This window comes from Branchiostoma lanceolatum, chromosome 17 (assembly GCF_035083965.1).
Source record: "Branchiostoma lanceolatum isolate klBraLanc5 chromosome 17, klBraLanc5.hap2, whole genome shotgun sequence".
NCBI classification, from domain to species: Eukaryota; Metazoa; Chordata; class Leptocardii; order Amphioxiformes; family Branchiostomatidae; genus Branchiostoma; species Branchiostoma lanceolatum.
This window is the reverse complement of record NC_089738.1, coordinates 17,774,685-17,790,526: the sequence shown is the minus strand read 5'-3', so window position 1 is coordinate 17,790,526 and position 15,842 is coordinate 17,774,685. Positions and strand designations below refer to the sequence as shown.

At 41.1% G+C, this 15,842-nt stretch overlaps 2 protein-coding genes across 2 annotated transcripts in view; one reads left to right on the top strand and one right to left on the bottom strand.

Annotated features, from left to right (window-relative positions):
* Positions 1–134: 134 nt before the first annotated feature.
* Positions 135–14,471, bottom strand: LOC136423622 (calcium-binding protein 39-like). The gene is made up of 8 exons (XM_066411857.1): positions 14,361–14,471; positions 7,436–7,604; positions 6,752–6,916; positions 4,274–4,392; positions 3,729–3,897; positions 3,486–3,545; positions 2,948–3,157; positions 135–2,037 (listed from the first exon to the last, which is right to left on the bottom strand). Exons 2-8 carry the CDS (start codon positions 7,544–7,546, stop codon positions 1,852–1,854), a joined length of 1,020 nt encoding a protein of 339 aa, XP_066267954.1. The 5' UTR covers positions 7,547–7,604; positions 14,361–14,471; the 3' UTR covers positions 135–1,851.
* The window catches only part of LOC136423621 (flavin-containing monooxygenase 5-like), a 14,229-nt gene continuing 12,831 nt past the window's right edge, over positions 14,445–15,842 (top strand). Inside the window, exons 1-2 of the mRNA XM_066411856.1 lie at positions 14,445–14,574; positions 14,927–15,089. The gene's annotated coding sequence lies outside the window, so the exon portion shown is untranslated. The remainder of the gene's footprint in view (positions 14,575–14,926; positions 15,090–15,842) is intronic.

The window sequence follows — 15,842 nt, the reverse complement described above, 5'->3', positions numbered from 1 at the left end:
CGTCGGGGCAGCATAGTTCTCTGTGAAAGCTTTCCACTGCTGGCGGTCTTCCGGTTACAAAGTTACCAGGCTCCAAATGTACAGTCATAACTGTATGTACAGTATAACAGTAATAAATCAAACATAACATAAAGTTGTTAATTTCAACCTGTTTTATTATTCATTGTTTCCTTTATTTCAAATCGCCTTGCTGCTTGCCAGGCAGATTTTTCCTCTAAAAATACACTCATTGTGCTGGTCTGGCTACCCCACCTTAAACTCGGCTTCAACTTAAAGCTTAAGCCTTGACTTCTCACTACAAAATAATCTTGGAGGAAACTCTTCCAACTCTTGCCTAAATCAGATTGTTTTATACAGAACACACATAACAATAATATATATACAAATTGTCATTATACATAATAGGATAATGTCTTTCTCACACGGAAGTTATGAACTCTTAAACGAGCTGGGAGAGAAAATTAAGGGAATCATCTGGAATTCAAGAATGTTGACGTGAAAAAGATTGTTACATGAAACCAACTGCAAGCATTTGTGTTTGGAGTGGATTGAATTGCGACAAAATTGCTTTAAAATCAGAATTTTACATGAACACACCATTCAAGAAAACATTTACCAGGAACTCAGCATTATGAAGATACTTGACAGGTACATTATTTGGACTCTGAAGTACAAAAAAACAATGACACATTGGCCAATTTAAGGAATAAATTGTGGTAAGAAATAGAAACAAAGTCAATTTGAGCAAGCCCTACCCAGCATTGAAATAGAAACAGAAATGAACACTAAAATAAATATGACTCTATCTTCAGCACTAAATGCAAAATATACAGTGCTACTGCCATACATGTAAATAGAACAGCTATAATCATCTTTATTACTGCCTCAAAAAGTTATGAAATGCTTGGTACACAAATCCTTGATTAAAACACTGCAAATGCAGACAAGTTGGGATGTAACCAGCCGCCAAAGCATACCTCCAGAGCTGGCGTGTTAAGTTAAGATACAGAAAAAATGGACTTGGGTATGTATTCATTCTCAGAACCTTGCTTTTTCTCAGCTTATGTACATGTACAACATTAGAAAGTCAGCTATGACCCCAGGATAAGATTATATCGCACGTTTTTGATAGCCTTGCTTGCCATATTGCAAAATTGTAGCACGGATATGCCAGGCCCTCTACAGACAGCCCCTTTACAAATTAAGACTGGCCCACTTGTGGGGCTACTCTGTGTTAACTTTTCGAGCCCCCTCTCTACAAAAAGTATTCATTCATTCACGAGATCTTCATTTCCATTCCAATTAAAAAAGGAAGAGAGGAGAGGGTTTAACATGGACTTACACTGCCTACCAGACTGGTGTCTCCTTGCATTTCGGTGAACCGTAGCTAACCTTAGTGTTTTATCTGAAAGTGATTAATCTGTTTTCTGTTTCTCTATTCTTTGGGGTTTGGATACTCAATGCTGAAGCGTGGATGTCTTTGCTTTATTGTCAATATCAGTTTTTGGACACTTAATGGCGATCATTTGCGATTGTGAGAAGACCTCAATGCTGTTTCATAAATCACTGGAAAACAAAATTCTTTTACACAACTACAGAGCCAATACCTAGCCGACATTTCGATGACTGTATTGCCCCGAGAAAGGTGACAAACGGTCACCAAAACGTTGGCTAGGTACAAACTCTCTTCCTATGTGCAAAGAACGTAGTTATCCATTGTTAAAAGACATCTGAGTGCACGAGCTACGATTCAACGATTACAAATTCGGACACCAACGCGGAGAGGCGAACTCATCAACGTCACGTGAACACGCCATTTATCTACCCATCACCGTGGCAACACCCCCTGTATTATACCCCCTGCGGAGCGGGCTGGAGTTCTCGGATCTGTTTGATGAGGTAGGCCTTCTCGTCGTTAAACTGTTCGTCCTCGGTACGGTCGGTGTGGAACCCGGTCAGGAACTCGACCAGCTTGGCCTGGTTCTTCAGCAGAATGTCCAGGATAGGCTTGCTCTTGTTGGGGTTGGCAACAAAGACCTGGGGAAACAGTGGAACTAGGTTTTAAAGCCAGGCATACAAACTTATTTCATCTACAATTTGTTCCCCTGCCACTAGAAAAAAAATTCTTTTGATAGAAAAGAAAATGATAAGTGCCAGTTTGGCCTGATTCTTCAGCAGGATGTCCAGGGTAGGCTTCCTCTTGTTGGGGTTGGCAACAAAGACCTGGAAAAGTATGAAAAGAAATTCATGATGATTTAATTCATGAATTAGTTCACAAATGGTTGACTGACATCTGCCAATGTGATTACTAAGACTTGGGAGAAATGGGAAAAAGTCTCCTTTGAGTTGACTGATGGAAAAAGATGTTTGATGAATTTGGCCTTCTCCTTCATAAGAATGTGGACATTGGCCTGCTTGCACGAGGTTGACAACTTGCTACGAGCCAAGAAGCTGCAGTGATCCTTCAATAAACTATTAGAAAAATTAGAGAATATGTCATAAATTTGCCGGTCAGGAACTCGACCAGCTTGGCCTGATTCTTCAGTAGGATGTCCAGGATTGGCTTGCTCTTGTTGGGGTTGGCAACAAAGACCTGGGGAAACAGCAGAAGAAATTCTACATTTACATGTAGCTCACAAAAACTTTGACTAACCAGTCTAACTAGCTTCAGTTAAACACAATGGTAAGCCCTAAACTGTCAGGTATATTCCTGTTCTTGTCTATTGTAGTTAACCAATTTGTATTTTCCGAGAACCATAGTAGAATGGAACGCGTTGTCGTCAAGTACTGTAGGAGTATTCTCACTACTAGTAAATAGCGTTAAAGAACGGTTGCAGTCAGATATACAAAGACTAGGTATGACGGGTTGTTCAGTGTAACATAAGCAGCTGCTGCTGCGCCGCGTGCCTGCGAAGCTGGTGTATTACAGACAGTTAACAAATCTCACCTTAAAAACGTGGAAAGCCTCGAACTGAATGTTCCTGCTCTTGTCCCGGAGCAGGTTCATCATGAGTTTGAGGTTGTCGGCGTTGCTGATGTATTTGGTCATGGTGGTGAAGTTGTGCCGGTCCAGCAACAGTTCTCCCAGCAACTTCAGTGACTGCCTCTTTGTCACATAGTTCTCTGACGTTAGTAACTGCTGGTAGTGGCCAAAAACCTGTGAACACAAGAATCATACATTATAAGTGTATGACATGGACTGTTAAGAGGTAATATATACTGTTATCTGATGTTGCCAACTGCTGACAGTGCCACTGTTAGTGGCTACAAACCTGCAACATAGCATTCAAACACATATTGTATACGAACCAAAGGCCTACAACATTCATAGATTGCTTAATATGTAAAGTTCTATCAAAATTACTCAAACCTTTGCCAAACAGTTACAATAGGTATGAATGATTGTGTTTGTTAACTGTGCTAGAAACTCAGACTGCTCTCTGATAATGCATGAGCAGCAGCTACTTAACCATGGGAGTACGTACCTTGTCGTAATTCTGTTCCAAGAACTCTGCACACAGGATTTTGTGTTTTGTCAGGAGGTCCTGTAAAAGACAAACAACACAATCAATCAATGACGAACCACAGATTTTTTTCAAGAATCTTGGTTGTGAGGTTTTCAAACAAGAAAAAGCTTATCACCAGCATATGCTGTAGGCACTCTGGATTCTATCTAGTAGGAATTATCTTTTCCCCTGTCCCTTTCAACTACAAGAGACGTCCCAAACCTTGAATGTTGCGAAAGCGTCGGAGGCGAGGTCGAAGGTGGACATCTCGACGTATCTGAAGAAGTCGTAGAACTGGTTGGAGTGCAGCATGACCTTGGCCAGCGCCTCGTGCCTCACGCACTCTCTCAGCATGATGCCGCAGTTCAGCGCGATCTCGGGGGTCTCATAGCTGTGGGAGGGAAAAACACAACATCTCTTACATTTGTAGCATGATGCCGGGTTCAGGGCAATATGTAGGGTCTCATATCTGTAGGATTAGATTGATAGATAGATAGATAGATAGATGCACCCCTAACCACACAGCACTCATGCAATGTGTGCAACAGGGTGTGCAAATCCAGAGCTGGACTCTCAAGCCACATCAGAAGTCACAAGAGAACTCAAGAGGCGCACAGATAGTCTTCAGAGACTGGACTGCCAAAGAGAAGAGAAGAGAAGAGAAGAGAAGAGAAGAGAAGAGAAGAGAAGAGAAGAGAAGAGAAGAGAAGAGAAGAGAAGAGAAGAGAAGAGAAGATAGATAGATTGATCGATCCGATTGAACTCACCCCCTCATGAGTGTGAAGAGGATCTCCTGTCTGGTGCAGATGTACTCTACAGTGGGCGACCTGGTCCCAATCTGTCTTCTCAAGATGTTACTGAAGATCTGTGCAACGTCTTTCTTTCCCTGCAAGGAAAACAAAACATCCTTTAAGATGATATCATTTATCTTAAGACACACTGACAGGGTACGCATGCTGGCATTGTCTAGTTGAGCCGTGGCAATATTCAATTCCTTGGGTCTAGGCCATTTTGAAGTCGCAATTCACAAATGTAGCAAGAGGACGATATGAAAACAGAAGGCTATAGCTAAGACTAGTAAGAGGAAAACATTTATCTGACTAGATATTCACTCACCAGAAACTGTGTGTACTGTGGTATAGATCTTTCCCTAACATCCAGGTTTCCATTGTCAATAGTTAGCACTATCTTATACAATCTATGAACAACCAACTTTTTAATGGCCTGTGACATATTTTCCCCATTGACCCAACCATTATAAACCCTGTCTATAGTGGTCATCATTGACATGTGGCCATTTCCCCCAGGAGTGGTTACTTCACTTAGTCTATAGACATGTTTGACAGTATTTCGAGCCCCAATGATGTAACAGTTCCCAGGAGAGAGTTGAAGCGAGCCAGTCTGTCTGGCTCTTAGTGCTGATGTGTTTCACTAGGTCAGCGCTGCTAAGTTACACCATTTCCACTAGAAGCAGCGTGACCGCTGAGCGAACCAAAATTGACAGATTTCTCAACCTCTTTCATAGGCAAAGAACAAATCTTTAACTTTTTGTGTGTTTTGTTGTCTTCCAAATCATACTTTTGATTTGTGTAGTACAATGTATATTCCCAGTGTAACACTGTGGTTCAACTTCAAGTGCCACTTAGTGACCAGTCTAACTGGTCCAGATCTTTTAGCCTTGTGGTAAGTATTTGTGACCTAAGGGTTTGGCCCGGGTTTGATTCCCAGGAGCCAGGAGACTGTACTACTCGCCTCCTGCGTTTCACAATGCTGAGATCCAGAGCCACATGCGTCCAATTTTGTTTGCTCAGCAATCACTATCTAGTGGAAATCGCTAGCCCTGCTCTCAATTTTCCGCATGTATCAAAAACCATTAATAATTCAGACTATCTACAAAAACCTATGATGCACAGAAAACACTCGCACCATCAATTCATTTAGATCTGCGGCACTTTGCAATTTCTCGGAACAGTGAAAATCAAGAGATTGCAGTATCTCTGGATTCACGGTTTCAGAAGCACCACTGTAATTTCCAAGACAGAGCACAAGTTCAGTGTGAATATTTCACTAGTCATACCCAGTTCTTGATTTTGAAAAGTTTCTTGAAAAGATTTTGACAGATTTGCTTCTTGAATTTGAAGAATTATTTGACGAATTATACAAAATCATGAGTTTGCTGAAAAGGCAGAAAAAAAACGATGGCTGGAGAAACCCCTGATGAAAATGGGATGAAGAGTAAATACTAACCCATTTTCCTTAGCTAAATTTTTACCTTGAAATATCTGTGATTGTGAAACAAGGATATACATTGGTGTGGCCTAATGGAGCAAGGATAGAATGATGAAACATACGCCATCTGTAGGCAGTCTAGCGTAGCGAGGGAAATGTCACGGATACGGAGTTGGGTTTAATTACAGGACAACAAAGTCATGTACTTCACAGATCGTAAAGCAGGACGTTATACAGGGCTCGAAATACAGCTGGGTGCATGTGCACTTTTGTGTACCCAAATGTGGAGTTGTGTACCTAACTTTTGACTGTGGGTGCACTTGTGCACCTTGATGTTTTCTATGTAAAAGTACTGTTGTGCACTAGTGCACAGCATTTTCTTAACATTTAAGTTTCAGAAAAAAATTATAAAACAGTTGTTGTATTACTTGTTCAAAAGTTTGTTGTTACCTTTAGAATTTTGGGTTCAAGCTATAGTTAGGTTTTGCTGACATTGAACTCACCAGGCCACTAATTTTTCACACCTCAAGTGTATGGTTGGTGTCTCAGTGATAGTGGCTTCCAGTGTTTTTAGAACACATGCCTTTTTCTACCTTCTTCACATTATGTAATTAAGTTGCAAGAAGTCTTGGCAGCTTTGAAGTTTGAGCTTAGATTGGCTACAAATTCAATGTCCTACTATAGTCTATATAGTATAGAGCTCTGTAGTCTATATTCTTAGTCCTTAATTTTGTCAAGCCTATAGAAAACTCACCTCGAAGTCTATTTTATGTAGGTTGTTGATGAGCATGATGATCATGTCAGAGTTGTACATCTCCTGCGCCAGTTGTGCCACCAGCACTCATTTTCATAATTATACAGCCCGTATAGAAAGGGAAATCTCACCTCGAAGTCTATTTTATGTAGGTTGTTGATGAGCGTGATGATCATGTCAGAGTTGTACATCTCCTGCGCCAGTTGTGCCACCAGCACTCATTTTCATAATTATACAGCCCGTATAGAAAGGGAAATCTCACCTCGAAGTCTATTTTATGTAGGTTGTTGATGAGCGTGATGATCATGTCCGAGTTGTACATCTCCTGCGCCAGCTGTGCCACCAGCTCAGTCACAGGTTCCTGGTCGCCGGTACCGTACAGGATGTGCTTCATCGCTACCAACGTCTTAGACGCTTCATCTGATGCCTTCAAGGAAAACAGAACCAAGAGAATTCAACCTTGCTTGAAACTTGATTAAGTTAATACGAATGATACCGACTATGCTATCAATGTCTTGGACGCCTCTAGATCTTACAAATTACATGCCTTTGCTCACTCATCTTCTTTTTCTTTTTTTTGGCATCCTCAATTGAGGTGAAGCATGATGTTTTTCTGAGTAGCTACTATAGTCAAATGGTAGTGCAATGTGGCTTTAAATTTGCTATGGCTCGCATTTTCAGCCAAGGCGAAGCATACCAGGTCACCCCTACTCTTTTTGATAAGTGTGTTGGGTTTTTTATACAGGGTCCTTAACTGGCTCAATGATTATCTTTTATTCACCATTACGAAGAAGCGAGGAGAAGTCGAATCCACATAGTTTATAACTCTTGTAGTAATTTGACAATGCATAGAATCTCTATACTATTCTTTTGTTGTGACCTGTACTTAACCCAGTGGGTATATGTGTACAATAAAGGTTTTCATTTAACTTAAAGCCTTTCTTACCTTTTCCGTCTTCTTGTCAGGTAGGTCCTTCCGTTTCAGGACCTCCATGGCGTCTCGGAGCGTCTTGGCCAGCTCGGCCGGGCTCTTCTGGGACTTGCCGAACAGCGGCATGATGTCTAATGCCTCAGGGCACTATGGGATAGGTTCTCTTTCAGCGACAATGCCTCAACTGTACACGAAACATAATATAGTCTTAGAAATTTCTGAAGAAACTATGAATGTAAGATATACATGACGATATATCTTCATATATGACAGACACATCTCAATGATGCAAAGAAAATGCATACAAAACAATTTAGCAGCTGTGTTAAATACAATCTAAATTTCAAAATAACATACAGAAAAAAACGAACTGTTTTAAAACCAATAATTTCCTTTCCTTCTGCTTGAAATACATAATTCTACTCCAATGTGAAACTCGAAATATAACATAAGCATAATGCTATTTCGATCAGCTGATAGTGCACTATAAGACAAATATGATCCAAACATAAATCATTAACAGATACAATTTCACAGTGATGTGATAGAACAACCCTGTTTAATCATGCATATATTCCTCGCGTTTCAAGAAAAATGACCTGCTCAACAAATTTCTGGCAAATCTGGGAAAGTTTCTCTAAACTCTAAAATATCTTATTTGTATTCAGACATGGACTTAAGTCTAGACATGGTCGGATGACAAGATTTATAGTGGAAACTAAAGTGTCGTCTGGAGGATACCCAAGATCAATGTTCAATCAGCCAGAGGAGAATGCTGGACATCTTGCTGTGTTGCTTGGGCTGCACCCAACCACAAGTTACACTTGCTAGTTATAGATACTGTACTAGTTAGCAACATGGGTGGCATGTGGTTGATAGAGACCTTGCCGTTGGGTCACTGGTTCAGGGTTCGAATCCCATCTGATCAGATAAATTTTAATCTCGCTATGATTTTTTTCCCCAATATGCATGTAGATGTGCTTGGAAATTTATGAACTTTATTGCGTGAATCATAAATGGAAAACACACGTAAAAATTTGTCAGACTACAGTCACTACACCGATCTAACTCATTGCTTAACCTCTAGAATACTGAAGTAGCCATTTGTTCTGGCCTGGGATTTTTTCACATAGCCCTCTGTCTTTTGCTTGCTCTCATGTCTGATTTTAGAATAGATTTATTTAGTTTGAATAAAAAATAATAAAAATAAAATGTCTAGGAACCAAGGTAGGATATACATTGGGCCGCCTTAATGCTGATAAAAGATGGCAATAAAATCTCTCTAACCTTAGTCCACATTAATCACTTCGTATGATGTGTGCTCTCTTTTCACCTGCATCCCCCCCAAAGAAGCGGTGTCAGTAGTCAGGGAAGCCTTAGAGGCTGACAACACACTAGCAGACAGAACCAAGTTATCTGTGGACCAAATATGCAAGCTGTTAGACCTCTGCCTGGGGTGCACATACTTCACTTACAAAGGACAATTCTTCCAACAACTGCACGGCTGTGCTATGGGTTCACCAGTTTCGCCCATCGTGGTAAACCTGTACATGGAGAAATTTGAGAACAAAGCCCTCAGTACTTTCAAGGACACTCCCCCGGCCAACTGGTTCCGTTATGTAGATGACACTTGGTGCAGACTTAAGAAGAGAGTAGCTGATGATTTCTTTAAACATATCAACCAGATAGATGACAACATCAAGTTCACACAGGAGTCGAGTCAAGATAATATGCTCCCTTTCCTAGACACCAAAACCATCATAGAGAAGGATGGTCGCCTCCAGTTCGAAGTATACAGGAAGCCGACCCATACCGATCAGTATCTGGCCTTTGATTCTCACCACCCTTTGGAACACAAACTGGCAGTTATAAAAACTCTCTTTCATCGGGCAGACAACATCATCACCTCAGACACGGCCAAAACAGACGAACATAGACACCTCCGGGGTGCCCTGGGCAAATGTGGCTACCAAAGATGGACTTTCAACAAAGCCCTCAAACCATCTGACCAGTCCAAGAAAACGCCTAAGTGTGCACCGTTGACCAACAGAAACAAGGCCAACATCACTATTCCATATGTACAAGGAGTGTCCGAAAAACTCCGACGGATCTTCCAAAACTTCAACATTGCCACCAACTTCAAACCTCAATCAACTCTCAGACAAAGACTGGTACATCCTAAAGACCGACCCCGCAAAGGCAGCAAGGCCGATGTCATCTACAGACTCAAATGTGAAGAACCCAACTGCAACAACACTTATATCGGAGAGACCAGCCGATCACTTAATGAAAGGTACAAAGAACATTGCGCTAACCGCTACTCCTCGGCCATTTTCCACCACCTAAAACACAACCAGGGGCACTCGTTCAATCTCGAATCCACTGATATCCTTGACCGCGAATCCCGCTGGTTCGAACGTGGAGTAAGGGAGGCAATATATGAGAGGATATACAATCCAACCCTCAACAGGAAAGGAGGGCTAAGGGTGGAACTGTCTGGCACTTGGGACATAGCCTTGGGGGCAAACCGGCTTTAGCTCCTATATCAAAAAAATAGGAGCTATTGTCCCCTTTTACTTCAACCTTGTCTTGAGTTGTCTAATTCGCTTTCTATTGGACTATCTAAAAATTTGTCTTCTCCTTATTTGCATATCAATTCATAGTTCGTGGTTATAAACCTGCTGTTCAACTGATCTTGCTCACAGTCACTGACGAAAAGTAGTGGATGCTACTTGAAACGTCTGACCGTTTCCAAAAAATCATATCCAGTTGTTTGAGTAATTGCTTTTTGGCGTTAGTCCACATTAGGCTGGGACCATAAAACAATTTTTCATTGATAACAAAAGGTCAGTCGTTCAGTTGCCTCAACATGCATGATATATTACATAATTATTCAAGCAGCAGCAGAATTTGGTTTAAATGCCAGCTTTTCCAGCACTGACTCTCATTTTGTGTGTGCTTTGTGTATGTGTGTGTGTGTGCTTGTGTGTGTGTGTGTGTGTGTGTGTGTGTGTGTGTGTGTGTGTGTGTGTGTGTGTGTACATGCGAGTGTGTGTGTGTATGTGTATGTGGGTACATGCATGTCTGTGTGTGTGTATGTGTATGTGGGTACATGCATGTCTGTGTGTGTGTATGTGTGTGTGTGTGTTTGCGTATGTGTATGCATGCATGTCTGTGTGTGTGTTTGTGTATGTGTATGCATGCATGTCTGTGTGTGTGTTTGTGTATGTGTATGCATGCATGCATGTGTGTGTGTGTATGTGTGTGTGTGTGTATGTGTGTGTGTGAGCATACATGCATGTCTGTGTCTGTGTCTGACTGTCTGTGTATGTCACTGTGTGTGTGTGTGCTATGAGTGTTTCATAGAAAGAAAATGCCAAAAATGCCACCCAGCACTGCCTTTATTGGCCAACCTTTTATGTATTATTAGGGCTATAAAACCTAATTGCTTAGGAATCAATTTGATGATGTGACAATCTATTTCAACTCCATGACTGTGCCAACAGCAGAATAAGGGCAATCTACAGCAGACTCATGGGAATCTATCCAAGTACAATGACAGATATCCCTCCGTGACTGAAATAACCAAAAGGCCTTCAGCGGTACAAGTAGGGCAAACAGGGCTCGAACTAGAAATCACGTGTAATGTGTAACATCAAGTACCCCAACACTGCCACATAAAAATAAAAATATATGGTGTCAAAGAGGCCTTCTCAAGAATGTTTTGAACACCTGGATAACTATGCAGCATCAGTTATCCCTGATATACAGGAAACGTTACACTCTGATGGAAAAAATAGTTTTTTTATGAAGTATGGATATTAAGTTAAAACTAAAACTGTTGAGAAACCATTTCAGTTCATTACTTGACATTTCACACGTACAGCTATAATGTTTTAACAATTGGTACAGCAAGAAAAAATCCACTAGGGTTGGTACAGGTAAACAGATACATGTACATATCTACAATTCTACCTCCACTAACCCGTATTTCCAGCCCTCCAAAAATGCCTTCAATGGTATAAAAAGTAGGTAAGACGTATACATGTATCAAAGGGCTTAATAACACACTATGTTACACACTAACATTGGCTCGTTTATCTGATTACCAGAACAGAGGAGGCCATGTTTTACTGACGTAGGTCTGAGATTAGCTAAAGATTGGCCTAAATTTTTTGCAAATCATGTTAACTAATAGCCTGAGTACCAGCCTCCGTAGTGACCGCTGGCTCAAAAAAATTCCCAAAGAGATATTTTTTTGAGCCAGCGGTCACTACGGAGGCTGGTACTCAGGCTAGTTAACTAACAACTCAGGTAACACATATTCATGGAGTAGTTTTCTCATTGTCTGAGCAAGAAAAACAACTGATGCTCAGTTTGAGAAGCTGAAATATCTTTTGGGGACACTTGTGGGTAGCCTGGCTTCTAGCAGTGGGGAGATACACTCAAAGAAGAGGACTTCAAGGCTCCAGCATGTTTTGGACGTCTTCCTGATCAGCTCAGATTCAGAAGTGAAAATATCTCTTTGGGAATATTTCTACGAGAGTTTTAGTAGAGGAAAGAGTTAATTTTGAGGCCCGGTGTCCTCGCTGGCTTGATCCGGAGTTCCGGACCATGTAACAGTTTGGTGTGAGGAACCATTGACCCCAAAGTGACAACCCAGGGTCAGTGGGTACTGCGGAGCAAACATTACATACTTGTAAGAGGTCTAAGATAGTTAGAACGATGATGAGGTTATATAATGAGAAAGAAACTGTTCTCCTTCTCAAAAAATTTCACTCACCGGAATAGTTCAATTCTCATTATGTAATTTACCAATTCTTACAGAAATTAACTTTCATGCTAATGAAGATGAGATTAGCTTTGATGAAACCAGGGCTGCAATTCAAACTGAAACTACAAATTTATAAGATTTCTTCACCCATAGAAAGTATACATAATATACAATGATGACTTAATAGTAACAGCATCTTATGGTTCAATGGACTGCATATTGAATCATAAAGCAAATTAAACACTTTCAAAGGTGCAACGTCAGCTCTCCTTATTCCTCCAGGTACAATGTAGCTAAGATACACACACACGCACACATGCACACACACACACACACACACACAAACAAACAAACACACACACACACACGCACACACACACACACACACACACAAACACAAACACAAACAAAAAAATCATGACGTCATGAAATGGTCAAGGCCCAGGGTGCGAAATACCAGGTTGCACGTTGCACAGTGCAACAAGATTTCGGTTGGTGCAAGTTAATTCCAAACCCAGGTAGCGCAGTGTGCAACCTTATATTTTGAGCCAAAGATTTCAATCGGAGTCCTGGAAGCTCACAAAAACACAGTGTCACTCTCATAAAATTCGGTAAATCTTCAATTGAAATAAAGAAATCAACACTTTTTCGTTTTAAACCATCCAAAACCCTTCATAGATCGTGGAATTTGAGCTGAAAAAGACAAAAACACACTGCCCTCAGCTAAACAAGATGTTGTTAGGTCAATGGGAACACAATACTATCTAATATATATTTTGAAATGTTAGTAGTAGTATACGCTACATACGAGCTTGATTTGAAGAAATCGGTGAATGTTGCTGGAGCAACCTAAAATTTGGATGTGCAACCTAGCATTTGCCCTTGGTTGCAACATGGGCAACCTGGCTCAAAAAAGTATTTCGCACCCTGAGGCCTTTTCAAGAATAGAATGTCTTGAACACCTGGATATTTGAACTGATCATGAAGTGTGCATATTTCTGGGATCACTGATGCTGCATTGAGAATGGCATCAGCACCATCAGGGTTTAGTACATCTCTTAAATCTAAATTCAACATAGTTTTAAATATGACGGTGTCAGGAGCAATGTTATCGAAATCGACCCTGTAAAAATTCCCTTGCGGGTAGTAATCAACTGGGCAGGCTGGCAACACTCTTATCACTGACTGTAGACATAGCGGCAGGGTCACAGTGGATATGGTTAACAGACTGGGTACCTGGCAGAATTATGAAAGTGACATAACCTCTAGAAACATTTGTGAATGACTCATATCTGCATGTACATCTAATCTATGATGGACAAAACTATGGGGAAGTCCTAATAATATAAATTTCACAAAGAGAAAAAAAATGCTAAAAGTAAAAACCTATGGAGATCATGGACCAATTAACATCCCCCCCCCCCCACACATAGAGACTACATGTGGGTCTAGTGAAATTATATACGTGAAAAGCATGCAAACTAATTGTTGTTGTTGTTATTTCTTAAGAACAACACAAGTCGTTACGTTTCAGTGACCACTGTGGGGAGGGGGGGCAGGAACTTGCTATCACTTTATAATATCAGGTGTATTTGCAGCTTATCATCAGTCCTGTGAACCATATGAAAGCTAATGCCTGACGAATTTCAAACAGGCACGTATTCAGGCTGATACCATCGCCAGATCGCCGATAAATGTCGTCATGTGGACTTACGTAACGGTTCGCACACGGAAGGACCGGAATTTTAACATTGTTTCCTCATCATCATGATTTGGTCAGGAGGCAAAAATTTAGCTCAAGTGTTGTGATCGCAACAACGATAAGAGGAAGAATCGGAACTCAAAACACTTAACATAAATTATGCATTGAGAAGTAGTGTTTTAGTGGTCAAAGAAGAAGACTTTTGTTTGTGTATTCCGCAAAGGAATCGTAGTTGAGAGAAATACGACACAAGTTGGAATATGTTTTATTTACTGTCGCAGTGCATGGCGCCCCTCCCCAAGTACGTTTTCCGCCCATTTTTCTGACGCGAATTTCTTCGATTCTGCGGCCGTTTTCACAAAATCAATCCCACGTACTGAAAAGTAGAAACTTCGAAACATGTAAAATATTGCTGACAACTCTACAGAGGGTACAAATGTTGAGAAAATGAGGTTAAAACTGACCTTCTGCGCTGGTCTCTTGTGGAACACCCAACCTGCAAATACTGTCGTGACGTCACCAGCGCGCAGTGCGCAGACGCGGAACTGCCCGGTCCTGCCGGGGGCAAAGGTCACCAGCTGGGGCGTGGCGCGAAACGGGAGCACAGCTGGGTGAAAGTGTGCAGAGAAGGTCTGTTTGTTTCATACAAACAAACGCTCTGGGACCCATCTTCTTGCGGTAAGTACGTATTCTGTAGGTAGAAAATGTTGTATGAAACAGCGTGCACGCTTCCTAAAGGCCCCAAAATATGAACTTTTCTTTGTTGAATTTAAAGAGCCATAAATATTGTAACGCAACGTTCATTCACCAGATTCCCGCTATCGTTCTTTGGTTTAATCAAGGACATTATATATAATGTCCTTGGTTTAATATTGAAAGCGCAAAAGTGCCAAAGCAACCAGCCTCTTTTCTAGCATAACCTGCGTTCCTCTCTTGCACATTGATTGTTACTGATGTGCAGTCTTTTTTCCTCCTTCGAAACTTTGAACTGTACAAGTTATTAAAGTTTTCATATTAAATGTTTTGAAAGGACTTGACACCCAGGTCCAAAAGGCATGTAGAACTCCAGGCTGGACAAACACACGAACGCCACGCACCGCACGGGCTGACGGTGGATTTGGGGCACAGGACAAGGACAAGAATCACCCAACTGAGGAGTGTTGCCCAGTATCTATCCAGAACCAGAAACACTGGTAAGCAGACACTTCTGTGAGGGTCTGTAATTGCCTTTCTCCGTGTGGCGTTGCGAGCTAATTTAGTTCACCGTTATCAAATCGTACCAATGAGGTTATAATTATAGCAACCTCCTTGATCGTAGCTACCCCTCCCTAATCTTCAACGTTTAAGCATTGTCAGTGAATTTTGCTTAATTGAAAGGTGTCCTGTTTTCAGAGCTATTCATGTAGATCAGGTTATCCCAGAGTGTATGGTTGTCTTGGGTTAAGGCCTTGAACGACTACGAGTTTGAACAACGTGCTGTTGATGTAAGGTAATAAAACCACTTTTCTCACCACTGATCAATGCTGCTACATGTAACTAACGTTACCTCTAGATATTTAGGACCACTTGGCCCTTTTTGGTGGACTCTAATAGCTTCATGATATCCTGGGTTAAGGCCCAACGACCGTACGAGTTTGAACAACATGCTTGGCTTTTGTGCTGTTGATGTAAGGTAATACTACCACAGTGGTAGTATTACCTTACATCAACAGCAGTACCACATTTCTCACCACTGATCAATGCTGCTAATTACCTTTAGATATTTAAGACCACTTGGCCCTTTTTGGTGGACCCGAATATAGCTTCATGATAATTTTCCCAGTCTATAGTGACCTATCTGCTGTGACCATTGTCTTCTCAAATCCATTGAGAAGGACATTGTGTGTTAGAACAAAGTTCTGCTATCTATTCTATTGGACTATTTTTAACTTTACCTTTGCATTCTA

Coding starts and splice junctions, on each gene's coding strand:
- LOC136423622 (XM_066411857.1), bottom strand. CDS start 7,546: ATGCCGCTGTTCGGCAAGTCCCAGAAGAGCCCGGCCGAGCTGGCCAAG. Junction 6,917..7,435: donor CTGACAAGAAGACGGAAAAG/GTAAGAAAGGCT, acceptor TTTTCCTTGAAG/GCATCAGATGAAGCGTCTAA. Junction 2,038..2,947: donor AGGCTTTCCACGTTTTTAAG/GTGAGATTTGTT, acceptor CTGTTTCCCCAG/GTCTTTGTTGCCAACCCCAA.